General features: G+C 52.5%; 1 protein-coding gene across 4 annotated transcripts; it reads right to left on the minus strand.

Moving 5' to 3' along the window:
- Positions 1 to 1,045: 1,045 nt before the first annotated feature.
- Positions 1,046 to 27,447, minus strand: SEPTIN8 (septin 8). Of its 4 annotated transcripts, none has more exons than XM_061189592.1 (11): positions 27,193 to 27,447; positions 26,515 to 26,637; positions 15,869 to 15,989; positions 14,624 to 14,819; positions 14,095 to 14,281; positions 12,920 to 13,081; positions 12,252 to 12,348; positions 11,886 to 12,054; positions 11,549 to 11,681; positions 11,257 to 11,447; positions 1,046 to 2,370 (listed from the first exon to the last, which is right to left on the minus strand). In XM_061189592.1, exons 1-11 carry the CDS (start codon positions 27,220 to 27,222, stop codon positions 2,205 to 2,207), a joined length of 1,575 nt encoding a protein of 524 aa, XP_061045575.1. In that variant the 5' UTR covers positions 27,223 to 27,447; the 3' UTR covers positions 1,046 to 2,204. The 4 variants fall into 4 exon arrangements, with proteins under 4 accessions (XP_061045575.1, XP_061045573.1, XP_061045572.1 ...); XM_061189590.1 differs by having other exon boundaries at positions 14,095 to 14,275; positions 27,193 to 27,308; XM_061189589.1 differs by having other exon boundaries at positions 1,046 to 2,367; positions 27,193 to 27,308.

Consider the following 27,447-nt stretch of genomic DNA (forward strand, 5'->3'; position numbering starts at 1 on the left):
AGAAACTGGTGTTCAAGGACTCTGGGACCCTTCTCCAAGAGGGGCAGGAGGGCCATGTGCAGTGGGTGGAAGAGAAGCCCCCATAAGTGCTTCAGGCTTGCTTGAACTTCTCAGTTTCACTGTGGCTTCTGTTCGGAAGATCCTCTCCCAATATCCTTCCCGGACCTCCCTTCCTTCCTCCCTCCCCCCAACCTCTCCCCCTTTGGGGATAGTGGAACCACCGCCATTTCTACAGGTCTCCCTTGGCTGATCTCAGGGTCCATGGGGGCAGAAAAAGTCACTTGTGTGTCCAGTTCCAAACCTTCAATAAAATTTATTTTAACTCTGTTTATGAGAATATAATTTGTGCCCCCAAAGATGCTTTTGTCCAACTAAAAATCAAGTAAATAACCCTTAAAAGAAATATTTCTAGAGGTTATAGTAGTAATACTACTATACAGTTACATACTTATATAGTAATACTTTATCTAAAAAAGTAGGACCAAGTCTTCAGTGCACTTGGTACTTGCATGTTTACTCATAGACAAGCCTTATTAGTTTTTCTGGGGAAAAGTCATAATTTTTCCAGAACTGAACTGCCTTCAATAAGGGCTGAAAGGAATGTGTTTGCAGCTATGGTGTTGCCAAAACCATGGGAGGTTTTATCAATGAATCTGTCTGATGCAGACCAGGAAGCTCAAAGGCATACTCCTCTCTATGACAAGGAATCATGGTAGGGATTGGGAACAGGGAATGGGTAGAGCCCACAGCTGGAAAGTTTTGAGTGCGTTCTTACAGCTGAATGGGGGAGACGGCACAGCCCCAGCCTCCAAAGCACCTTCAGGTATGAGCTGGAGTGCAGTTGGGGATCAAGACCTGTTGGCAGCAGGTGACCATGTGACATTCACTACATATTGTCACAATACCTGGGGACTTGACAGATAGCCAAGATCTGGTTTGGTTTTTCTTTCAGAAGCATTTTCTGTGGTGGGTCACTGGAAGACAACTCTACTAGGGTCATGGATGCCCAGCCCCCAGGGATAAGAAAACAAAAGCTACCATGACATGGTGTAGGGCTTTGGCCTCTTTATTTTCTTTTTACAGTTAATTCCACGCATAAAAGACTTCATAAAGCACTACGGCTCTGGCTATTCCCCGAATGAGCTGCTGAGGATGGAGCTGGCTATGTTGGACAAACTTCACTGGGACCTCTACAGTGGGACACCGCTGGACTTCTTGACCATAGTAAGTACGAGTCTACCCTGGACTCATTGTGCCTTTAGAACAGCTGTTCACAACGTAGGATGGCAAAGCACACGTCCTTGCACATGCAGCACAGTGAGGTGACCCACAAGGCTCACAACATACGGAAGAGTGAAATGTTGTCTTAAATCCAACACAGTTCCACCAGACTCCCACTTCTAAAGGACATTAAATTAACTTTACAAAGATATTTAGACAGCACTATTATGGTTTCTCTTTTAAATACACACTGCAAAAATATTTAACTTTCCATTCTATGAATACTGTACATAAAAATCTGTCTGCTTTTGCTACACTTTACACACATTCACTTAGCTGTCTTTATTCACCTACACACTATCCTTATTGAGGCTTTAGACCATATTGATCTGGCACTTAAAAATGTCGTATTTGTTTGTATTTGTTTTAGTTAGAGAATGATGGTCATCCTTTAGAATATGATTCTGTTAGTAAGGCAAAATTATGCAATGTGGAAATGTCATGGGGTTTTGGTCTGTTATGAAGCATGAAGATTAAATCACTAAAGGCTGTATCAGTATGAAAACTGGCCACTGTTGCCAAGCTGCAGAGTCTCCTCTCATGTCAAGCAGATACAAGTAACTTTTCTGCTACTTTAATCTTGAATCATATGCTTCTGTTTTTCAGAATTGAAACACTGTCATCTGGGTACTTTAGGCTCTTAATGAGCATGTCACAAAGCAGACTGTCTTTTTCTCTCCAGGGTTGAAGCTGAGCTTGGCCACAGAGTGGGTTTTAAGCCTCAAGCCCCTTGGGGGGCCATGAATGGGAATGAAAAGGGTTGGGCAACATTTGATATTCCCTGATGAAAATTTAAATTGTTTGCACTTTTGGTCATTGATATATGAAAAGTATGGGGTTTTCTGTTCTAACATTAAAAACCACGGTCTCCAGTTCCACGCCCTGGTGGTCCTGGGCTGGCCCCACGTGAAGGAGCTGCTGCCTCAGAGGAATCCTTCCCTCCACGTCGCGTCCCTGACCAGGCAGCTGCAGCACTGTATGGCGGGCCACCAGCTGCTGCAGTTCAAGGGCTCCACACTGGCCTTGGTCATCATCACCTTAGAGTTGGAGAGGCTCATGCCCGACTGCTGTACTCCTATATCTGATCTGCTAAAGAAAGCACAGGTAGACATCAACTTTGCCCCAGACCAGGCTCTCAGTTTTGCCCCTTCAGCTGATGCACTCTGCCCCCAAAAGGGTACCTGTGGCCCTTGGCCCTTGTGGGCTCCAGAAGATGCTCTGGCCATGATGACTCTGAAGAGTCTTCCTAAGGGCTAGGCTTTCCACACATGGCATATCCTCCGGACTTGAGTATTAGATACACATTCCCTTCACCAGAGTGGGTTTCTCTGACAGACAGTGAAGCTTTATCTCAGTAGCAGCCCTTGTAGTCAAGAGGATGTGGGGACATGTCTAGCTCAGGAGGAAGCAAACCTGAGCTTAGTATTGGGGAGTGTAAATTTCAGACCCCTCACCCTCTATATGGTACCAGGCACCAGGATACCCTGAGTAGGCACTGGGAGGTCAGAATCACTCAGGATGGACAGGGTAAGATGGAATGCAGTTAGAATAATGACAGTTTTTGCTGAGGTTGAAGACGGGTGTTCCTGAGATGGTGGGGTTAATGTTCTTAAGTTGGGTGGTTGGACCTTCCTGAAATTGCTCCGTGCTATTATTTCGGCACTGAATTGCTCATTCTTTAGAATGTAAAATGATTCTGCCTCAAAGATGACCACTCTGTTTTAATTACAGGTCGGTATTAGGCAGTGGAACCACTGCAAAGAACTTGTAAAGCAGCAGCTGATAAGTTTTTAGTCATCCTCCCGCACAGACAACTTTCTGGTTCACCTGCCAGCCTCTGTGCCCCTACCCCGGTGCCCTTTAGAGCATAATGGCAATCCCTCCTTGCTTGGACTCCTCTGTATTGTAGGCTTTATGGATCCTATAACAAGAAAGGAAGAAGGCCCTGAAAGAGCAACTGAGAAAACGTTCCTGTCTTCAGAAAAAAATAAGGGGGCATAAAAGACAGGTCAGGGTCCCTAAAGGGAAGGGTAATCTGACAAACTGAACCCCTGCCTCCCTCTGAACCCTGGGCCCGAGACCAGGGAGAAGGAGTAAATGCTCATACTGCAGCTTGCTTTTTCTTCCCTCTCCAGCAAGGGCTGTATCAGCCCCTAAGGCAGCTGGACCATGAGGCCAGAGGTAGGCCTTGCTCAGGGCCGAAGGGCTGGGCTGGTGCTGCCAGACAAGTTCTTGCTACTCCACCTGCCAGAGCTGGCCAGGTCCTTCCAGCTTCCCAGGCTTGTACCAAGAACATGTGCAGGTTTCAAGTCCCAAGTACTCTGCCCACCCCTGCAGAAATGGGATAGTCTCTCCAGATAGATTTACCTTGACTTGGCCAGGATTTAAGTCTTTTCTTCATAAGGACTCAATTTATAAAGTATGCTTTATTTAATGTATAGCAACTTGATCAAGCTTTAGGCATATTTCTCCTTTGTTACTCTTAAGTAGTTTATTAGCTTAACTAGAGGGATTCTTGTGTTAAAGCAGAACACTTCAAGGTGACCCTTGTGATGGGGAGAGACAGCTCCCAGAGCTTTTGGGTGAGGTGAGCAGGTGCTGAGGCTGAGGCTGAGGCTGCCTCCACCGCTGCCAGGAGGAGGGAGAGATCACTAGCGTGGCTGAGTGAGGTGACACTATAGAGCCATTCTCTAGGCAGTGGAGTCCAGCTGGCAGCGATGCCCACTGGGGCTGTGTAAGTAGTGTTGGGGCTATGAATGACTGGGCCACACATTTAGAGGTAATTTGTGAAGTCCTTCCACTGTGAACAGTTTTTTGTAAACGTGCTAAGCCATGCGGAGTGTGATCTGCTACCAGCTGCAAAACAGCCGAGGACTAGATATACTATAATAGTGTCTGCACTGTAGTCAGCACAAATCTCTACCTTTTGTTGAAACAAATTTGCTTGTTGGAGCTTTTGTTAAAATACACTTTAATTCCTTTCAACCCTGTCTGAGTCTTATTTTATATGTATTACATACCTTGCATTTAGAGTTGATAGAGTCAAATACACTTGAAATACATCTCTCGAGCCCTGTCAGTAACTGTCCTCTAGTCCAGCACAGAGGGACATGCTGAGGGGCAGCCTGCTGCTCATGGCCACAGCTCCCTCTGCCTCCTTCCTTCCATTGGGAGTGGGCACTGTCACTGGTGGGGCAGGGGCTCATCCTGAGAGCCCACACCAGCTCACACTGTCTCTGACTTCAGGAAACTGCTGAGAGGTGTCTGGACCCCCTTAACCAAGTAAGCTGCATCCCCAGAGCTAAACCAACTCTCAGTCTCTTGGAAAAAGGAGAAGGTAGACCTGTGAGCCACAGTATGGGGGTAAGGGACAGCCTTGCTGCTTCATCTTTCTGTAAATAATATTCCCCTTCTTTGGGGAAGCAAACTTCTGTATTGCCAAAATACCACTTGTGAGATTTTTTGTTTTTAAAGTTTTATGCTGTTCAAGCTTGCCTTGGAATCCTAGGTCCTATCCTACTCTCCTTTAACATTTTTTTCCTGCATTTTTTTCCTCATATCCCACCTCAGATTAGAGATTGGGGATCACTGTGGTGGGAGAAATACAGACACATCCATCTTCCATTTGTCCCCATCTGCAGAGGGCAGGGATTGGTAAAGGACTGTGGCTGCAGAAAACAGAGATGGGAGAGAGCTCAGAGGCAGATGGGCTAAGAGAGGAGCATGGTGGATGAGCATCATAAACCTGTCCTAAATTTGTCCAAATATTACCTCCCCCAATTGGGTGAGCCAAGGTCCTTCCATCAGTGTGGCCCTATTACCCCTGGCTTCCTAGAGAGTCTCTGTCCTTCAAAGCTTGATGAAGACTTTGCCTCCCTGCTACCTGCCTCCCTGTGGGGAGAGTAGTGCTGTACCTTCACTAGGGATGCCTGCATGCCAGTCTCCCTGCTGGGCTGTCAGCTTGCCCACCTTAGTCCCCCATCTCCTCATTTTGGTCTTCCCAGAGATTAGCCTAGCGTCCAACAGAGAAAGCACCTCAACAATGGGCCCAGGAGATTGCCATCACTTCCTTCAACCACCAGTCTGCCCTTCCTCAACCAAATATTTGCCTACTTACCAGGGCATCCCATCTCTACAAAACCATCTCAGGTCCACCAACCTACACAGGAATTAAGGGTCCAGGATACCAATATTGAAACCTCAATTCCTCCAGTTAACGGGCTGTGTGACCTTGGGTAATTACTTAACCTCTCTGTGCCTTGCCTATAAAATGGGGGAAATGGTACCTAACCATAGGATTATTGTGAAGATTAGAGGAATTAATACATGTAATGCACTTTAGACCAATGACTAGCACACAATAAGAACTCAAATATTAGTTGTCATATGACAAGCCTCCTCAACAAGGAGGTAAACTTTTCAAGGGCAGGGTCTTCCTTCTCTCATGTCCTGCTGGATAAAGTCACCTGATAAAGATTCATTAACCGCAGGCTGCATCTTCTCTTTCCTAACTATGTTTCCTCCATCCCACACCCATTCAAGAGCCTTTCACAGATGCCCACGGCAGGATTCACTATTAAAACACAACTCCTATAGAAGCTGATCAACCCCACAAAGTTCATGGAAAAGACAAGCTGTATTTTACCACAGGTGTAGCAGATTAATAGGCTAGGAAACATTAAATCAGAAAAGCCACTGCCCAAAAAAGACACCACAAAAACTCAAAATAAATGCAAAATTTAATGAAAAAAAATGAGTACAAAGTGAATGGAAAGGAACAAAAATTGTCAATGAATGAAGGAGTAAATGAATTAACAAGTGAAGCAGTTTTAGAAAAGCATGTTAACGTAACAGACTAGCAAGCCACACTTCCCTCGGGCCTCTTATCCAGTAATACGAGCCCCACTTAACAGGGAACCCACACAAAGACATACACACAAACATACATGGAGTTAGTCTGCGCAAGTGCAGACCACCTAGACTCAGGTTACCCATAACTTGGGTGACCATACATCCCAGTTTGCCTGAGACAGTCATGGCTTATGCTTGTTGATTTGGCATAATAACAGCATTTCCTTTCACTCTCAAAAGTCTCAGTTTGGGCAATAAATTATACGGTGATTCTACCCAAAACCAACTTGGTTCATGAAAGACATGATAGTAAATGCCAGCATGATCCCACTGACTGTCGTAATAATGCCAATGGATGATACTGAGACAGAAAAGGAGGGGTAATCAGATCCTGCAGACAGGGGGCACATTCTGTGATGGGGAGCTTGTTAAATAATGGCAAGTTCTAAGCCCACCTTGGGCACCAAGGATTAATTTGGTCTCAGCTAAAAATGACAAAATTCCAAACATAAACAGCATGGGAGAAAAGTGCAGTAAGGCTCACTAAAGTCAATGGGTCCTGTGGAGGCAGCTCAGACCCCAGAAAATGTAACAATGACAGGTCTCCCCGAGATTCTGGGAAGGCTTGGGCCCGCAGGCAGATAACCAGCCATAATTCTGGCCTCCCAAGTATGCCCTGGGTGCAGCCCGCAGGCGGCAGTGGATGGGTGGCAGAATCTGCCCACTCCAAGAGTCCCCAGATTAGCCCATGAATCAGGAGTCCTCATTTCTTATATAACCAGTGAACCTGCTGGGTCATTGAGCCTCGTCTTCAGAAATACATTAGCTGACAGAGGCTATCTTAAAGGTCATACTTCCACCCAACTAAATACACTTTCAGACATATAATTACCCTAAAGTTAAGGCAGTGCACATCTGCCTTAGATATGCTGTTTGGACACCCACAATGAAGCATCAGTTATAGCCAGAGGTGGATTTACTCTGAAGCTAATGAAGCTTAATTCTCAGTGCCCTTTCCAAGGCACTGTACCTAATTTTATACTCATATCCTTCTTTTTTTTTTTTTTTAAAGAAGGTTTCTCAAGTAGTTCAAGCTTCGAGCCCCTCAAAAACCTGTATCCACCCCTGGTCATGGCATAACTTTGGAGAATTTTCACTTTGAGCATCGATAAAACCTGCTCTGCTCCTGGCGAGGAGAAAAAGACCACCTTTTCCTGGTCACGCCTCAGTGGATACACACAGCTCACCCTCCACCCCTCTCTGAATGGAACATGGTCTCAGAAGGGCAAGAAGGAGCCAGGACCTGGTCCTGGAAATCAGTAAAGCAGGCCAAGGCAGAAAGAGGGAAACAATGATGGGAGGGAAGATGAAGGACGTAAAAAACAAAATGCCAGTCCAACAATATATTAGCGCAGCTTCCTAAGTCTTCCAACTAGGGAGTGCACTAGACTGTAAGCTCCTTGAGGACAGAGCTGCGCGTTACTCTGGGTAGCCAGTGCCCAGCACAGTGCTTCATCAACATTAAATGAAATCCTTCCTCTCATCTATTCATTTCTTGTGTACCATATTATCAGCCCATATTTTCAACCCTGATATTCTCAATGGCTTGCAAACCAACAGGAACATAGAAGAATGCTTGTACTTTCTTAGAATGTTCTTTTTAAGAATGCCGGTAAAGGGGAAAAGCTCCTCTGCTGGTATTTTTTTCTTAAATTGTTCACATACATCAGACACTTTCATCTCTTTCCCTGTGACTCAGCCAAGAAAAAGGAAACAATGACCCGGAGAAAAACCTGTTCCCGCTGAACACGCTTTGCATTTGGAATATGCAGGATTGGTTTGGGGGTCTTAGTTAGAGTCAAACACTTAACACGCACACATGGCGTTGGTCCCTGTTTACAGGTAGCACCTCTGGGGCACAGAGACAATGGCTTTGGGCTGCTGTTCCATTTACATTCACAGTAAAAACACTGGACGTGGTCTTGTTCATGATCCACTTTCATCCATAAAGAAATTCCAAACACTGTCATTACAGGATGTTTATTACCCACCTCTCCCTATATTTTATAGGGATACTTTATACATAAGAAAGGTTTAGAGATATTTTTAGTTTTTAAAAATCAGGGAATCTGTTACTTATGAAAATAATGGGAGAGGGTATTATTTGTTTTTATGCTTGTGCCAAATAAAAATTTAGAAGTGCTTTAAAAGTTATTATTGAAATTAAGCTCTAGGTTAGAAAAATTAAAATGAAGGGGAATCAGGCGAATTTGCAGCATGTATACCACACCACGTGGCCACATCTAGGGCACTGCATGAGTTGCCATCTTGACGCTGAACAATTAGGCCGAGCATCGCCGGCTGGGGCCTTCGCTAGAGTGGCACAAAACTGCTCCGTCAAGGAATAGTGACACTGTAAATGGAAGACCAGCCACTGGCTCTGAAAAAAATAAACCTCATCAGTTTTGGATTCCAGCATTCATGGCTTTAACGAGTTTGCATAGAGAGGGCGGCCCGCCAGGCCCAGGCAGCCTGGGGAATGGCGGGGTGGGGGGGGACAAAGCAAGGCTGTAAACACTGGAGTCTGTACCAGCTCCCAGTCCGTCCTCACACCATGTTATGGGAGAAGGGTCACAAGGTGTAACTCAAGCAACTTAACACATGAAAGTCTAAAGTCCACTCTTGACATGTAAGTCTGTGCGTGCGTTAACTGAAAAATAAAAATAAAACAAACAGAACAAAAACAGACACATTAAAAGGTACACAGACGACCAAATCAAACAGAAGCAAAAGACAGCAAGATGAACACTGGGAAAGGACAGTCAGTTTGGCATTTGTAACAAGCAAAGCAGAGAATTCGCTTCAGTTTATGGCATCCCAGGCTGAGGGTCTGATAGGGAAGTAATTTTGCAAAGATGAATTAAAATTTGAAGAATAAGTACAGTCAATCAAAGCCATTCAACTAAATGGTCACCAAAAAAATGTCCCCCCAAATGCACTCCTGACTCATCCCGTTCCCCTGACCAGGGCAGGGGGAAGGGGTGCTCCCAGCCACCCCACCTACCCCACTCCTGGCCTCCACAAGGCCAGCATTGGAGGAGAGGGCTCTCTCCCAGAGGCCAAACTGACTGAAGCTTTCTAGAATGTCCAGCAAACAGAAAAGACCTGTTTTCCAGGCCCAGGTCACATGAAAAAAGCAGGGAGGCCTGACACCAGTGATGAGCCCCACCCTGAGCTGTGCTGGTGCCCTTGCAGCCAGCCTGCACCCCACCCCCATTGGCCCTCATCCCCTGACCCGGCCACGGGTCCTTGATCTTCTGTTTTTGAGGGGTTTCTCCATAGCTTATTTCCTAGGGAACTCTGCCTGCCTTTTTTTTTAACGAGATGGCCTGGGATAAGCTGGCAGGGAGCACGGCAAAGTCAATTCAGGAGCCAGCAGGTGGTTCACAGAGTGGCATACCCCCTCCCAGGAAAAACCAGATTTCTGAGCCATTAGCTTGAAATCCACACAGGTTCCAATTCACAGAGCCCCCACCACACTCACCGAGCTCACCAGGACCCGGACATGGGACCAGGGCTGGAAGCAAATGCAAAGCAGAAGGGAAATTTACATGGCTGAGGGGAGTGTGGGGCTGGGGTCCTCCCTGGGGACGAGCAGGGGCTTATCTGTCGCAGCCGTGCCAGCAGCTGGGGTGGAGCCACCAGTCAGCAGGATGCGGGAAACTACAGGGTCTATTCCAAAGCCGAAGACGGGCCTCGGGAATGAGAACTAGCATCCAGTTCCTAAACGCCTGGGTTTGTCCCCCTGGTCTTCCCCAGAAGCTCGTTAAGTTTATTTTCCTCAGATGTGTCTGTGCCTCTGTGCGTGTGTGCCTTGGGGACTGTGTGTTTAGTAGACATGTGTCTGAGTCTATGTATGTGATGGGGCAGGAGACAGTAAGACAGTGTACGTGTGTCATGCGTGTGTGTGTGTTAGGGAGCACAATACTGGGGAGCAGGTGGAGGGCTAAGGCCACAAGCAGCATCCCAGGGCCACAGCTAGCCATGCGCTGCATGGCCCTAACCACAAGGCTCCACTGCCACCAAGGAAGGAAGTGCCTGGACACACACATTCCCAAACACTCCAGGAGGAAATGGAATTCCAAGAAGAACAAGAATGAGGACAAAGATGGGTACACCTGGCAAGAGAAGGAAGGTACCTGACACAGACCAGGGGCAGGGAGAAGCAGGACAGACGAGATCCCCACGGTGTGATGCTGTGTGGGACACTGAATGAAGTGGGGCGGGAGAGGGAGACTCCCCGGGAGCCAGGGCACCTGGACTCCAGATGTGAGTGTGGAAACAGGCTATGAAAAACACCAAGGAGAAGGGACTTAGAGTGGCCCCCACCTGGCCAAAAGTTGACTGCACTCCTGGAGGCTGGGAAAAGCCTCCTCCCCATCCCCCATAATTCTCTCTCCTCTGAGTACTCTCGGAGGAACAACTCCAGCCTCTACTTGAGGGGCAGCCCCCTCTCCAGTAGGACTCACAGGGCCCCTACAGGGAGCTGCTGTCCTTCCTTTAGCAGGTCAAGATCATAGTGTCCAGGGGGTCAGTGCTGGCTGGGCTCAAGTCTCCACTGTCCTCAGTCACCACCTGCCTGCCAATATGGGGCCCACGTCCACAGTTTCAGGACTGAGGGGGAGGCACCATGGCTGTCCAAGCAGAAACCACAGGAGCTTTTGGAATCTGCCCAGAAATGCTAACATTCCCAGGCCCTGACCGTCTCCTGGCCTGAAAGACTTTCCCTGAGACCCTACACCCTCTCGGGGGCCACTCCCTGCCTGTGTGGCCCAGCCTTCTCCACCCAGCTCTTGAGGGGGCTGCAGGAGAAAGAGAGAGAGAAAGACACAGAGAGAGAGAGAGAAATGGGGTGTGGGGTAGAAGAGGGAGAGAGGGGCCACTCATGCACAAATACAAGAGTGGGCATGAATGCTTGATATCTTGAGATATGAAGATCACTAGTGAAGGAAGAAAGGTGAGCAAGAATGAGGTGGGAGAGCAAGTGAAAGGAGAGAGCAAAATGGTGAACCAGCGAGAGCGAGAGAGAGCGAGCCAGCGCAGGGCAGGGAGCCCGCCACCTACTTCTTCTTGTCCTTGTCCTTCCTCAGAGGCTGCTGCGAGGTGGCGTGCAGGGCCTGAGACTGCAGGGCCTCCACCGCCGCCTTCCTGCGGTTGAAGGCGTTGGTCTCCTCCTCCAGTTCCCGGCGCTTCTCCTCCACCTTGCGCTTCTCTTCCTGGTGGACCCGCTTGAGGTGTTCGAACTTCTCGTGGAGCTGGGAGCAGAAGGCGGGGAGGCCAGGCTTCATGTGGGCCCAGAAGGAGCCCGGGCCCTCCCTGGCCTGGCCTCACCACAGCCCTCAAGCCCTGCACACACCTCTCTCTCCTTCTCCTTCAACTCCAGCTCCGTCTCCTTCACTTTGTTGACGAACATCTGCCTCATCTCCTCCTCCTTCCTCTGCAGCTCGCTCAGGAATTCTTTCCTCTTGGCCTCGTATGTCTCCTGTAGGCTGTGGAGACCCAGAGAAAAGAGGCCAAGGCGGGGATTATGGCGGAACGGAGTGGGCAGAGCCAGAGAAGCGAAATCACGTGGGCATGGGGGGTCGGGGGGAGAGGATGCTGGGGTCCCAACAGCCTCTCTCCCCAGCTCACAAGCCCCCAGAACAGATGCCGACGTGATAAGTCTGGCTGTGGCTGGGGAGACAGGCTGTCACCTGAAAGGCTGGCTGTCACCATCGCTGTCCTGGAAGCCCATCTCCTCCAACTTGCAGCGCCGGTAGAGCTCGTAGTGCCGACTGTGGGTCTGCTCGCGGAGGTCCTCCATGTTCACCCGGATCAACATCTCCCGGAGCTTCACGAAGTCGCAGTGATTTTCGTTCTCCACTGAAAGTAGAGGGCACGTGGGCATCAGGCAGGCACCCAGCCACCAGCACAGGAAGGACGGGGCACAGGACAGCGGTTAGGGTGTTAGAGGCAGACTCCAGAGGGAGGACAGGCAGCAGATGGTCACGGGGAGGACACAGGACAGGGGACTGAGTCCGTGTCCCCAGCCGGGGCTGTGCTCTCACCACCACACTCACCCTGCACCACGCCCCAAGGGTACTGCCGCGCTCGCACCAGCTTGTTCCCCACCTTCACCTCCTCGGTGCTGCCCACCACGGCAAAGGGCAGGTGTGCCTGGAAAGGGGCCCAAGTGTGCATGAGCACTGAGCTGACACAGGCTAATGGACAGACCCACCCTCACTGCCCCTGGGTCCCAGGGAGGGGTTGCCCAGACCTGAACAAGGCCTGGCCAGATGCTCACTTGCCGGCTTTCCTTTGGAGAAGTATCCTGGAACCTCCACACAAGGGAGTGGGCTGAACCCGCAACCCCTTTTCTCTTGTTCTAGGGTGTTCTTTCAGCCCTTGGGCTCCCCAGGGGCCACTAGAAGCTCCCTCAAACGACCTGTGGGCCTGGCTCTCTTCCCAGTTCCCAAGCCCTGGCATCCTGCCTGCTTGCTCCTGCAGGTTTCAGGTCCCAGCCCTGAGTTCGTACCTTGGGAAACTTAAACCTGGGGAAGCCCCGTTACCAGCCCAATACCCAATTCTTCCCATCCCCTGTCCAGAGGATGCAGGACTGGCCAGCTCCCAGATGCCCACCCATCTTTCCTGGAGAGCTAAGGTTGAAACCCAGGGAAAAGAGAGTGGCCTGGGGCCGGCTCCAAGCCCTCTGGTCCCAGAGCCCCAAGGCCCTTTGCCCAACACTCACATTCATGACCGCATTAATCTCTGCAACAGCTTCATCATCCGTGGGAAACTGGTAGATCTGGACCCCATTGCTGACCAGCTCACCCATGATCTTGATCTTGAACTTGTGGAGCTCACTCTTGGAAATGGTGTCTGCTTTGGCGATGATGGGAATAATGTTCACCTGCCAGGATCGAGGAGAGGGGTCAGCAGGTGAGTTGCTCTTTGACTGTGGAGAGCCCTGCTCAGGCCACACCCCTGGGCAGACGGGCAGGAAGCCAGAGAGATGGAGCTGCTCCTAAGTGGTGTCCTGGCCTGAACCCAGCCAGCTGGGGCCATTCTGACGGGTTGTAACAATTGGCTGCAGTGTTTCTTACAGCCCTGGCTGCCCCAAACCTCCATCCGGCCCCAAATTAGTCCCTTGGGCATACCCAGCTTTGACCCAGAGTGCTCTGAAGGTCTTAACCGGCGTGGGGCCTGACAGGACCAGCAGTAGGGGGCTGAGCGCCCCCAAAGCAGGTTAGATGACCCATTAGCAGTAGCCACAGGAAGACCTCAAAATCTCCCAGGCCAAGGTTATCCCATTGTTCACAGCGAAAATTAACTCCTGAGAGGGGGGAGCAGTCACGTGAGAGCTGACAGGTGACTCTGGGGCTGCACACCCTCCAGGACCCCATGCCATTCCTGTCATTCCCATGAAGCTGCCCTTTTAATACCCACTCCTCATTCCTACTCTAATTCTGGGGCTTAACTCTCCTGTCTCTACTGTGCTTAGGAGGACCCCAAGGGAAAGCCACGGCAGGAAGGACAGGGGAAGTGAAGGCAGCAGAGGAACTAGGAATTGAGAGAGAGAAAACGAGCAGAGAATTGGGATGCTCTGGGGAGGTGGGGTCAGAGGGGCAGAGGGACAGGGGCGAGGTGGGGAGGTAACTCTAGGGGGATGGGGAGGATGCCAGGAGCTAGCAGGCTGAGAATAAGAATCAACTCAGCTGGAAGGAATGGGCTCAGGGCCAGACACAGGGGACAGAGGTCTGGAGAAAGAGCCCAGAGCAATGGGGGCTGGCTGGAGCCGTAGGGACAGATGCAAGAGAAGATACAGAGCAGACCAAGCCCAGGGGGCTCTCTGCAAGCCCCCAACCACACCCCGCCTCTGTGGAAGATGGGGAGCCCACGGAATCAGCTGGAGGGGGGCCAGACCTTGCTGTCTAGTTTCTTCATGGTCACCAGATCCAGGGACTTGAGGGAGTGCCCCGTGGGCGTGATGAAGTAGAGGCAGACATGGATCCTCGTGTCATGGTAGTCGAAGAGCGAACGGCGGATCTTCAGCTCCTCCTGCAGGTAGTTTTCAAACTGCGCGTCGATGTAGTCGACTATGGGCCTGTAACTACAGACGGCTCCGTCACTGGAAGGCAGGCAGCAGAGCCACGGTGCAAGGCCTAGAGCCCAGCCAGGCTGCCCACCAGCCTTGTCTCTGTGGGGACGAACAGCTTCTACCTGGGGATCCCTGTCTGGGTACAGGTGGCTGACCCCTTCTCCTGGTCCCCCAAGGGGTCCTCAGGACCTTAAATATTCTCTTAACGGCCCTCCCCTGGCCCCCATGGAGTGCGGGCTTGGTTACTTGTCTGGGGCAGTGGGGAGTGCAGAGCACTCGGGCAGAGAGTTAGAACCACGGCCAACATGGAGGGACGGGGAAGAGACCAGGCGGGCCGCCCTTCCCGCCGCTTGCCTCTCATCCTTATTGATCTGATCCCCGAAGCCCACGGCATCCACGATGGTCAGCTTGAGCTGCACGTTGCTCTCCTGGAGGTCGTAGGTCTGAGGCCGCAGGCGCACACACTCCTCATGGTGACTGGCTTCCTCGGTCTCAAAGGTCGTGTTGAAGAGCGTGTTCATCAGTGTGGACTTGCCAATGCCGGTCTCCCCTGGGGGGCAAGGAGTGGGCGGAGGGGATGTCAAAGGCTGGAACTGGGGCTGTCCCTGGCTGTTGGGTAAGCCAGGTGGGGCTCAGGCACCCTCGGCCTCCGTACAAGAGAGGGGGGCAGGTCTCCCACTCCATCCCCCACTGTCCCCAACCCCATGAACCATCCCTTCTCAGTGGCCTCAGAAATAATACATGGAAGGAAGACCCAAAAGGCTGACTTGGACATAAGACGTGGCTACGTGGGGTGTGTAGGTGTTTCCTCAGAGCGTGGGGAAGAGACAAAGCCAGGCAGCTGTGAGATACCACTAGACAATGGCCTCTGCTGGCCTCAATGGGACCCGGTCACCTGCTCTGCACGCCATCCCTCCTGGGCCCAGGAAGGTCATGGGGCCAGCAGGGTCAGGGTCTGAAGCCACCAGTGGCTCAGCCCACCTGCTGTGGGTGGCCCCAACTTCATGAAGCTTTAATGGGAGGGGGGAGGTTCAGGAAAGGCTGCTTTCCAAGGGGCACCCACAGCCTGGCAGATGCCAGGGCTTGGGCACTTGTAGAGGGTCTGGCAGAGCTTTTTGTCCCCTCTGGGAGCCCCAGGCCCTGAGGCTCATGGAACCTTCCAGAGCCTCCCTGTTGGGGGCTGTACTTGTTTAGATGTGTACTGGAGCTCTTACTACATAACACTGTAATGCAGGGACAGTCTGGTTTACCATAGTGTCCTTGACATATAGTAGGAACAACAATGACTGTTTTTTTTAAATAAACAAACAAACAAATGGATCCCAACCACTGTGATAAACACTCAAAGCACTTCCAAGCTTTTTACTCTTTCCAAGTTTACTCTTCATGGCAACCCTGAATCAGGCCCTGGCTCCACCTCTATCTTTGACCCTGGCAGAGACACCCACCAAAGCCTCGTCCTGACCCCCCAAAGTGTCACTCTGCCTGGGAGGTCCCCTTGCAGCTCAACAGGTGGTCAGGGCAGCAGCGCCCCATCTCCCAGAAGACCCGCGTCCGTCCTCTGTCTGAGGCTGCCCCCTGGCCAGGCATGACACTCACCCACACAGAGGATGTTGAAGCTGAAGCCCTGAGTGACCGACTTGCTGACCAGCTGGTCGGGGAGGCTGTCGAAACCCACATGGCCACCCAGGGAGAGGCTCCGGGGCTCTGGCTCTGCATTCTGCCAAGAGAGAGGAGAGAGGCAGTGAGTCACTAGGGAAGAGGGGCCAAGTAGCGGGGAGGCTAAACCTGAGTCATCGCCCCCCACCCCGCACCGCCGCCAACCTTGTCCCAATTCTCAGCACATCTCAGGACGCATCGTGAGTGCATCAGAGCTCCAATTCCAGGCCAAGTTTCCACAGAGGGAGCCCCAGGGCCTTAGGACCCATGACTCTATCTGGGAAAAGGCCCTTTCACCTGTGGCTCTGCTCCTCCTGGGCTGGCGAGGAATGTCTACCTGAGGGCCTGAGGTGTCTCCTGGCAGGTGGCCCCAAGACCTATGGCTGCTACCTGAGGGTTCACCTGCCCTCCTGCCCAGGAGGAGGCCCCAGATGGTCCCTGGATCTTAAACAAAGATTTCAAAAGGCCAAGATTAGAGGGTGTGTATGTTCCTGCGGCCCCTTCCTACTGAAGCAGGACTCAAGCAGAGGCAGGTCTGGCCTGACCCCCTCACACTCGCACTATCGGGGGGGCCTCTCCCATCAGGCTGGCCTCACAGTCCTCCAGGGGCACCCCTTGCTCCTCACACACCCAAGCATGGAATGCACACGTGGGCCCTGCTGAAGGGGCCGGTGCTCACTCGGACCCACCACTGGGTCTCAGGACCGGTCTCTGGGGCATTGTGACTCTGAGGCCTCAGTGGTACTCTGTAGGGACTCCCAGGCTCTGGCTCCTGCCATCCTCCCAGCCCCACCCCAGTCCTAGTTGCTTAGAGGATTCTGGATGAGAATGTGGAGGCCTGCCCAGAGAGGCGGGCAGCAGGTCCTGAGCGGGCAGGGGCCAGTGAGCTGGCCCACAGCACTATAAAAAGAACCCACCAGGACCCAAAGCAGAGGGTCAAGGTCAGGCTCCAATTTGTGTGGATTCTTTGCTTCCCTGGGAATGGGGGTGGAATGCTGTCCTCTGACGGAAGGTTCCCAGGCTCATCCTTCCCAGGTTTGGGTCCTCTCAAGGGCAGGCCCCAGACAGCTCCGTGTAGGGCAGAAGCATGCCTCCTCTGTTCCCAAGCCCCTCTGCCCTGACTGCCAGCTAGACAGAGCAAGGACAGGACAGGACAGGACAGGACAGTGGGTCTGAGTCTCATCCTGCCATCCAGCTCACAGCTCCAGAGGGGAGGAAACAGGCCCAACTGAAGACAGTCCCAGAAGCACTGATTAGGACAGTGGCAGCCCTTGTGTGGGTACAGGCACAGTGAGCAGAGGGGGCTGAGGACCAGAGAGTAGGCCCTGGCTCCCTGCCCTCCAGCACAGGGATCTCCCGAGCATCTGCGCTCCCCCTGACCTCTCTGCAGCCACAGCCTGTTGCCTCAGCCTGAACCCTCTGACCATTCTTTCCTCCCAACCAGAGCCCCTTGGCACTCAAACCCAACCCTCTCTTCTTCATTAATTATGCCTACCTGCCCCTTCCCCCAGGCCCCTCCCCCAGCTCAGTCACGGCATCCCTGCATCAAAGACTCCCAAGTGTGTGTGTGGGCAGCCTAGACCCCACGTGGCCCCTCCGGGCAGCTGTACTATCCCCTTGAACAAGTCAGAGTTACCCCTAAGCGGTTCCCTCCAATGACCCTCTTTCAACAGAGCCTCTGCTCTTATAGCTGACCCTTTCTCCCTGCCCCCATCCCCAGGGACTGAGTCACAACCTTCCCAGTCAAGCCCAGGTCCCCCCAGGGCTGCAAACATAACAACAAAGAGGCCCCAAGGCAGCTTCCTCTCACTGGTAGCCACATCAAAACCAGTAAATGGAGCATAGGAAGTGCTGGGTCTGGTTCAAACCCCCTAGCATGGCATTCCGGGCCCTTTACCATCTGAGGCCTTTTTCACAGGCTTGGTTCCTGACCAGCTGGTTATCTCTGGATATACTTTTCAAACTTGACACCTTCCCCAGGCTCCAGAGCTCACTCTACCTTTCCCTGGCACCTGCTTTGACCTGGCCCCTAAGTACTCACATTCCAGACCCCTCACTTGGCTGTGACCCCATTTTCTTGCACTATTAGTTGTCCTTTTTCTATGCATCGTGATTCTCCAACTGTTCCATGAGCTCCTTGAAGTGGGCTGCAGGCTGGGGGAGGTCAGCTTTCCCACTTCCCACCCTCCCACCACTATGTCCAATGTGCTAGACAACACTACCACTTATAAATTACTGAACACTGTCTTCACTGCCACAGCATCAGGGGTATCTGCCCACCTTACACAGAGCTTCATTATTCGGTCTCTGTTCCACCTGCTCGTGGCAGCTTGAGGATCAAATGGAGGACAGAACAGTTAGTCTAGGGCTTTTTTTTCAGGCGAGAATGAAAATCTCCAAAATTTAAGGCGTGCTGTGCTTGCAGAGAAGGCTATGTGTTTATTCATCCTCTTCTTCCAAGGGTGACACAATCAGGATGCAATCCAACATCCTGTAGTCTGCCGCCAAAACCCACCCAGTCAGCTGTCTGGAAGCCACGCATGCGCACACACACACTCGACTTCAGAGTCCTTACACAGAATCAGAGGCCATCCTATTCCTGATTTTCCCCAACTCCCTTACAGTCCCAGGCTCCAAAGGCTAAGAGCAGCGCTCAGGGGTCTCACACAAGCCCACCCACCTGCGCTCAGCGAGCCCTGCCTGCCTTCACTCACACAGCTGGGCTCTCTCTGGAGAAGTGTGTACATACAGGGAGGTCTTTGTCCCCAAGTTGTTGCCCAGGCTACACTCTGTCACTCCAAGGGCCACAGACCTGGGGCAATCGATCCTGCTCAGGAGCCTCGGGGGCCATAGGCGCGTCAATCTCCAGAGCACGCGTGCACGCACACACATCCACACAAAGAAGAATGGCCGCTGGTCCTCACGGGGACAGAGTGTTGTTCCCTGGTCTCAGGAGACTGACCTGACCTCCCAGCTCTATTGAGGTGTGACTGTTACTAATGCCAACCTCCCCGATCCTATATTTGGCATCAATAACATGTGATCCAAGGTGAGACACTCCCTCCAAGGTGCCCGCCCAGGTGTCTCCGTTGACCTGTGTTGGGTCTCAGCCTAGGAGGAGCCAGCAGCCTACAAAGCACCACTGGCATATCTCAGCTACCACAACTCAGAAAGGAACTTCAGGTCTCTCACTGGTTACTTGCAATTTGTCAGGTAAGACCTCAGCTCCAGTTCCAGGGCTGGGTCCTAATAGTCCTGAGCCAATCAGCATGATCACACGATTGGTGCAGGCACAGGCAAGCGACCCAGATTGAGCCTTTATGACCATCTTGTAACCATTAGGGGAGCCAGCCTAAGACTGAAGCCCACTCACAGAGGATGGCTGAGCCAAGAAAATCACAGAGGAGAGACAGCCAGTGTCTGCCCTACCTCTGAGCTTTTCCCTTTTCCCCGGCCACATCTCCCCTTTACTGTTTAAGCTAGCTAAATGGGGCTATCTATTACCTGCAACTGAAAGCATCTTGACTGCTACAGTCCCCAAAGTGAAACTCTGAATGCAGAGGAACAGGGAGAAAGCAAGGAGAGTAAGGACAGGGAAGGAAAAAGTGGTGTTACAACCACAGGAAGGAATGGATGTCAAATGATGACACCAACACCTCACCAAGGTCCACCTGTGCAGGCTAAACCAAGTGATTTACACAGTCTCCTACGCAGCCCTTTCCCACACTGTGTGGCAGAGACCATTATTATGTCCATTTTACAGGTAAGGAAACTGAGGTGCACAGAAGCTAAAGAACTAATCAGGGTAGAGTAGGGATTTGAGAGCAGCCAAGCCCATGCCCCAAACCACTCAGCTGCACTGCACCCCCTACTCTTACTATGCTCCCAACTCATTCATTCAGCCACTCAACACAGGCTTGCTGGGCACATCTACTGTGTGCCAGGCACTGGGACAGCCGCTAATGAAAAGATGAAGACACCAGATCCTTAACCTCAGGGGCTCAGTCTAATTCAGTCTAAACTCAAACGGCTGTGACAGCCAGGCAGGCAACGTAAATGGATGAAGGGCAGCAGGATAGTAACAACAATAACAACCACCACACCTAACAGTTATCAAGGGCTTGCCAGATGTGACTCTAATTTAATCTCATTTAGTCCACACATCAGCCCTATGAGGTAGGCTGTGTATCATCCCCACTGTACAGAAATAGACAATGGAGGCACCAAGAGACTAAGTAATCTTCCCAAGATGACACTGCTCAGGAGGGTGAAGCCAGGATCTAAATGGAGATGGTGTGACTGTAAAACCCACACTTCCAGCCACATCACTTTGCTGCCTATTGGATGAAAGACCCGGTGACTTGGCTGAGTGTGGGGTCCCTCAGGGAGAGGCAGGAAGAGTGGGGAACTGCAGAGGCTGTGCTCGGTCCATGATGGCTATGGTTTTGTGACTCCAGCCAACTGTGGGAATGCAGACCTAGCATTACTAAATCTTCCAATTTTTTAAAGAGAATCTAGAAATCCAGATTTTTTTGCGAAACCCACTAGTTTTCAAAGGTTGACAACAACTACCAATGGAGAATACCATGAGGGTCCAACTCAATGTCTCTGGGGGTTGGACCTGACCCATGGCCTGACAGTCTGCAACCCCGGGTCTGGCAGAATGGTGACCTGGAAGGACAAAACACCCAGTCTGCACTCTTGGGCATGGAGCCCCACAGGAGACTGCTCTGCGGGAGGAGCCTTCAGGCTGGACAACTTAACTCGGACCCTGGTGAGAGGCAGACCCAGCTGCTTCTGGCCCTTTCCACATACCCAGCTCCCAGGGGTGCCAGCTCAGGGGGCTCAAAGTGTCCTCAAATCTCCAGGATAGAGAGTTGGCAGCTCTGAGCTCTACACACACAATGGGAAACTCCACAGGGCCCCTCTCTAATCACTAACAAGCTTTTGGCTCCTAAGCCAGGCTCTGGGCTTCTATGTCATCATTTCTTTGGCACATCAAAGACAACAACCAAAATAATAACTGCTCAGGCTGACTGCGTTCGTCCATGCCCAGTCGTCCAGAACAAAGTAGAGAATGGCATTTTGTTATGCAGCCCAGTGGATAAATAGGACATCCTTTTCCTGACCAGGAAATGCTGTCTGAGCCTTCTGGAGCAGCCCCAAACACCAGACAAAAGGAGCTGCCCCTTTTACCAAGAAGAGAGGTGGGATTTGGGGGGAAACCATGTCTCACACTTGCCCACAAAAACAGGATTTTATCCAAAAGAAAGTGGAAATCTGCTGAATGTTTAAACCAATAGAGCCAAGGAAGCTATGGGTGAAAAAAGCCCCCGAGATCAAACCTCCCAAACGAGGTTGGCTGTTGGGGTGGGAGTAGAGGTGGCACCCCACCATTAGTGTACTTGGCTCCTGAATCCTAGGCAAAGAGCAGCCCCTACCCCAAGTCTTCCACAGAGTCCTCTCCAAGTGCCTTGGACTTCAGATGCTTTTCTCCCTCCAGGCTCCCATGCCTAGTACCCACTGTCCTGAGCACCCAGCAGGCAGACAGGAAGCCTTTTCCCCAGGAGAGCTCCAGCTCTGGGGGGCCCTATAAAGTCCTTGTGCAGTGGACCCAGGAGTCATTGCGCCACTGGGAGCCTTCTCCGCCTGTGTTCCTGGCACAAACCACCCTACCCCTGGCTCTAGCTACTCTCAGCAGCCTGGGCCTTAAATAGCCAGAGCAGAGGCCCCTGGCCAGAACCCATGGTCATAGCACAACTGTCCTTGAGTCCGAGAGGAATCCTAGGAATTTTCCCAGGAAAGGCTTAGGCTCTGGTCCCAGGATTCCACAGCAAGCCTCTAAGCCCAGGTCAAAGGTTACGGGAAATAACTACAGGGATGTACGTGGGAGGGTGGGGGTGGGAATGCTGTTACCCTGGGCCAGGAGGGAAGAACAGAGGCAGAATATACCTGTCCCCAATCAAGAGGGCACCTGAGAACCAAAGTGTCTCTCTCCTAAGGTGGCAACAAACCTGGGGAGAAGACGCAAGCCAGGATCAGCCTTCATGGTGCCAGCACGGTGGCAGATGAGGTAATAATGGCAAGATGGCAGTTGGGCCCCAGGAGGAAACCACCAGTCACTCTCTCAAGGCCAGTCATCCTCTCCCCTATCCTGGGAAGCAAAGGGACTTTGGGAGCAAAAGTACCCCCAGGAGACCGAGGCCACCCCATGCCCTGACCTCAATACTCCAGTTTCTCTGCTTCCCTGTCTCACTAAGAGGCACTTTCCTCCCTCTTTCTGTACACAGACAGCAGGACTGCCACTCAGTAATTTGGGATGGTTTATTTCACACTTCTCATGTCAAAATCAGGTTTCCAAGAAGCCAAGAGCACAGTTACTGGTCTCTGGGCCCACCCACCTCGCCCCAGGCCTAGGACACAGGGATGCCGTGTCATCCCTCCCATGGGAGGGAACAGTCCATCCCACCACAGAGCAGATAGGGAAGGCACTCTGGGCCACAGAAGGTACTGGAACCCCAGGTGTTCATACTTTCCCACTTGGCTCAGGGGCTCCAGCAGCAGCCCCTTACTTCCCCACAGCAGGGAAAGCCACAGCTGTCTGGACACCGCAGGATGGAGGCAATCTATTTTCCACAGTGAATGAGACCCCACCTTTGGAAAGAGGAATGTGGGCAGCAAAGGTGACCATGGCCCCCTCCTACCCCAGAATAGATGCTGGTGCTGGGAAGGGGCAGAGAAATACATGGGCACCAACATGGGCCAGCAGAGGCTCGGGGCAGCACTGCTGTACTTCTCTGTTGCTTGCACCATTCACCCCAGCACCAGGCAGAGTGTCAGACTCGTACCCAGGCCCCACAGCCAGGTCTGGTGAGTGGACTTAGGTCCATGGCCCACAGCCCCTCCTGAACCCCGGCCCTCAGGTGGCCCAAGCCCAGGAGGCCCCTCAGAGAGTGGCCAGCACCTATGATCTGAAACAGGCTCTTATTCTTTCCTCCCCTGGTCTGTCCCTCTGATGTGGCTTCCAAGATAAGGGTCAAGAACCACCTAGAAGTCATGTGTTCTGAGGAGGAGAATATCTAATTTGCCCCAATACCACCCAGGGCAACTGATGTTACAGCCTAGATGCCCCTTGCCCTGTCCTCCACCACCTCTTCCCAGCCATGGTTCCTCACGTGAGCCCTGAGGATGCAGATGGCTCTAGCAAAGAACACCTCTATCACGAGGGCATGTTGACCTTGGGAGGCATCCTTTCCCCCGGCAGATGTGTCTCCCTCCTGCCTGCATAACTCCATATCTAGTTGTCTGGCAAAGCTTGTGCCTTGGGGGCCATGACTGGGGATTCTGAGACCCAATCTAGCAGCACAGAGGCAGGAAGACTGGAGAGGCTGCAGGGGACACATAGAGACCAGCCAGTCCTCAGGCCCTTTGCTCTGTCATCCTGCAGTGGCTTCCTTCTGGTAGCTGGACCAGAGCCACAGAAATGTTCGTGCTAGTTACTGCCCCAAATATGTACCTCCACCTAGCCCATCTTAGGGCTCAAAACTCAGAGGGCTCCACCCTGTCATCTCAAGGGGTACTGGGGGCTGAGGTTGGGTCTCAGGCCCAAACCTGCCAATGACCAGAGTCTGCATCTCACCCAACCATGGGCTGCTGGCATCAACAAGATGATGGACACAAAGCATCCAGTGCCCTCCCTGCCATCCAAAGCTTTTGACAAATATCTGGCCCTGTGCTCCAAGCCTCCATCAGTTCTCCTGCATCGTTGGCATTGTGGTCAGTCTCCTTCTTGCCACCTTCTCTGTTCCTACTCTGGTCAGTCCCTTTTCATGTGCTCCCTTGGATCACCAATGCCTCCCCATCAGTCTCCCTGCTCTGACCCATTCCAGTCCAGATCCCAGGCAGACCTTTCTAAAGTGAGCACCCATAGCATGGTATGATGCCCATGAGGGGGGCAGGGCAGGGCAGACCCACCTCCCAAGGGGATGGGGTGGAGCTGCAGCTTTGCAGGTTGGCGCTCGCTTATGACCCCTCCACACCACCAGGCACTGAGAGCTGCACAGATGTACCTTGCTCAGCTCCTACTTCTCCTTTGGAAGAGCTCAACAAGGAGGTTACTGGTCATTTTTACAGGACAGGGAGACACCACTCTGTGACAGGCCCACTGGGATGCCTCCCACATTCCTTCCCACCAGCTCTTGCCTCAGGGACAGAGTAGGCACTCCCTGGATAGCCTGCTTCTTGGGGAAGTGTCAAGATTACAGGGGTGACAACAGAAGTGACAGATGGTGCTGGGGATAAAGCGGAGATGGGGGTGGGGGGAGTGATGGGCTGGGAGGAGTGCCAGGCACAAGGCTGCCATGCTGCATGCTTCTTCCCTCTCCCCCTCAGATCTTCACTTTCCCTGGGCCCTCAATCCTCCCTCGCTATAGAGTTTGAACCCTGCCCCATGAGATTCTGACAGGAAAAACACAGGAGATGGCCCCTGGGGCAGACAAAGAGTAAGGCCCAGAGTCTGGGACCAATTAAGGAGGAGGGGTAGAGCAAGAATGGACAGGAGTCTGGCTGCCCAAGGAGGGCAAGAGGCAACAGACTCCCCAGAGGGCTGTCCCAGACATGCACATCCTAGGAGATTTCGACCGTAACCCCATGGCTGATCTAGGATTGAGCGAGACCCAGCCAAAACGTAAAGGTTGCTGAGCCTGCAGTCTTTATATCATGCTACATGGAGAATAGGAACCCAGCACACACTGACCTCAAAGTACCATTCCATATGCTCATCTAAGCTCCAGGTTGGGACAGTTCCCAGGCCCTCCTGGGCTGGTCTGACCACCGAGCTAGCCTGAGGGGCAGTGTCAACCTGCCACAGCTCAACCAGATTATAGCCTCATCGCCACTGCTTAACACCCAGTTCAACCCTGCAGCAAGTGAGACACATAAACATATCTCCAAACATGCCATGGACTGCAATTATCTTCCACAAACTCTTTGAAGAATATCAGTATGGTTATTGCCACTTTATAGCAAGATAAAGGAAGAAATGATTTTCCCAGGATGACGAGGCAGGAGAGGAGAATGGAGTCCAAACTCCTAAATTCAGGCCAAACCCAACGCAAGGCCAAACCCAACCCAAGGTCTCCACCCAAATTCAGCCGTGTCCATGTCCTCCCAGGAGGCTGACAGCTCAGAGTGTGAAGGGAGTGGAAGGTGTCCATCCATCCAGCTTAACCTGGCACAGTAACCAAGGCCCCTGAGCTCAGGCTGTACATCCTTATTTGAGTCAATCCTCTCTCTGTGCCTCGGCCCACCATGGCGATAATACCTGAAATCCTTGCAGATATGATTTAAGAGCAAACACAGGAATCTGAGGGGAAGAGCCTTTCCAGCCCAATGCCTGGCACTGCAGCTAGGCCTCTCAGCTCAGCCTCTGAGGATAATCTCTGGACGAATGTAGTGATGGGAGCCCCTAGGGAGGGTACCGTGTAATGGAGCAAGCTCATTCTCTGCTGCCTTCTTACACACAGGGCCAGTCTTCACATCCACATGGGCACTAAGTAACATGTATTATTTATTGTGTCTTTACCATGTGCCAGACACTGCTCTAAGCACCTCGCCTGGATACTCATTAAATCCTTCCAATAACCCTATGAGGGAGGTAGTATTTTTATTCCATTATACAGATGAGAACATTGAGGGGTTAAACAACTTGCCCAGGGTCACAAGGCCAACAAGCAGTAATCTAGGATTCACATCAGGCAGTCTGATTCTAGTTACTCTACATACTGCTCCCACCTGCAAGACCAACTGTTAGAGTAACCTCTGGCCACAGACAGACAAGACCCAGACATAACTTTCTGGTCAGCTGGGCACAGAAAATGCACACAGGCACACAGGCAGAGATGTACAAACACACACAGCTCTCTCGGCCTCCAGCTAACCAGCAGGTCTGTTGGGATTCATGCACAGCCCTCCTGGGGTACATAAATTCCCATTTACAGTGCAGGGGTAGGGTGAATCTCTGATTTGCCCAACCTCTGAATCTGCTCCTCCTGTATTTAAACTTACTGAACTGACTCGCAGGCTCCTCTCCAATGGGAATAAAACACCCAAGTCTAAAAATTATGAAACCAAGAGTACCTGCTTTAATTACGCATATTTCCAAAGCAGACTAACATTTTTAGATTAAAGAGAAAATATACATATATAAGTTCAGATGACAATATTTATAGCATTAATTACATAAGTCCAGAATCCCTTATTTAGCCCCAGAACCAATTCCTTATCAGTCACATGTTTAGCATTTCCCCCCTACCCCCAACATCCCTGGGTCCTCCCTCCCCCTTACCACCGACCAGGGCCTCACATGTTGGCAAGAGGACACAGCTTCCTTCACTGTCACAGCCCAACCTCCCAGACACACCCAAATCCAGCCTTAGATATCAGGGGACATGCAGACACAATCCCCAAAAGGCCCCTCTCCCCCGGGTGAATTATGAAAGCCTTTGGGAAGTTGGCTATTGGCTGGCTCAGGCCCAGAGAGACCTCTACAGGGACCACCAGAGACGTTAGCCCTGCAGAAGGCATACCTGGATTGGGGCCCAAACATCCACTGGGCTGAATCTGGAATCCCTCCAGTTCCTGGGGAATGGCTGCTTCAGACCCGACCACTGAGGCCAGACCTGCCTGGAATCGCACCCAGGATCCGGGAGCTTGGGTGGGGGGGTGGGGGGTGTGGGGTGGAGCGGGAAGGAGAAGAAGGCCGTGGTCTTCAGGACCCAGGTCTGCAACTGCCCTGGGCTCATTTGAGGGACTCCTAGGATCCCTAGGGCTTCATCCTCACCGGCTGTACCCATCCAACAGCACCTGCGCGGCTAGGAATCTCCCCAGCCGTGCAGAAACACTAGGGAGAAGTGGGTCCGGAGTATCCTGGATCCTCCCCTCTGGCCCCCGGGGCCCCAGTCTGTCCTCAGACCTGGCCAGGACCAGGCGGGTGTTTATCTGCTCCTTTCCGCGAAAGAGGTCTGCTCTTCTTCGCCCAAGGGGGGCGACCCCGCCAGCCTCCCGGCAAGGCGCCCCCGCCCGACGCCCTGGGACCCGGGACTAGCGCTGCGAAGAGCCCGCTCCGGTGTCCCCCGTCCCGCCCGGCGTCGAGGCCCGGCCGCGCGGCGCTGACAGTCCGGCTCGCGACCCCAGCCAGCTGCAGGGCGGCCCCCTCCCCGCGTCCAGCGCCTCCCGCGCGCGCCGCGGCCCAGCAGGGCCCTCACCGAGAAGCGTTCCAGGTCAGTGGCCGCCATGGCGAGCTCCGCACCGGGCGGGCGAGCCGGGGCGAGCACCCGGGCCGCGATGGGGACAAGCCGGCTGCGGGACGCGCTCCGCCCGGGCGGCTGCGGCTGAATGGATCCAATATGGCCACTTCCTGGAAACTCCCCTTGGCGGCGGCGGCGGCGGCGGCGGCGGGAGAAGCCGCGGAGCCGCCCCCGCCCCCGCCCGCGGGACCGGCCTCTCCGCCCGGCCCGGCC

This window comes from Eubalaena glacialis, chromosome 4 (assembly GCF_028564815.1).
Source record: "Eubalaena glacialis isolate mEubGla1 chromosome 4, mEubGla1.1.hap2.+ XY, whole genome shotgun sequence".
NCBI lineage: Eukaryota > Metazoa > Chordata > Mammalia > Artiodactyla > Balaenidae > Eubalaena > Eubalaena glacialis.

Bases quoted from the DNA above. Each gene is read 5' to 3' on its own strand.
- SEPTIN8 (XM_061189592.1), bottom strand. From the start codon at position 27,222: ATGGCGGCCACTGACCTGGAACGCTTCTCG. The intron at 26,638-27,192 runs GTGAGGGCCCTG...CCCCCACCCAAG, and splicing joins CTGACCTGGAACGCTTCTCG to CTCCCGGATCCTGGGTGCGA. The intron at 11,682-11,885 runs GTGACAGCCTGT...GGGTCTCCACAG, and splicing joins GGTGACAGCCAGCCTTTCAG to CCTACAGGAGACATACGAGG.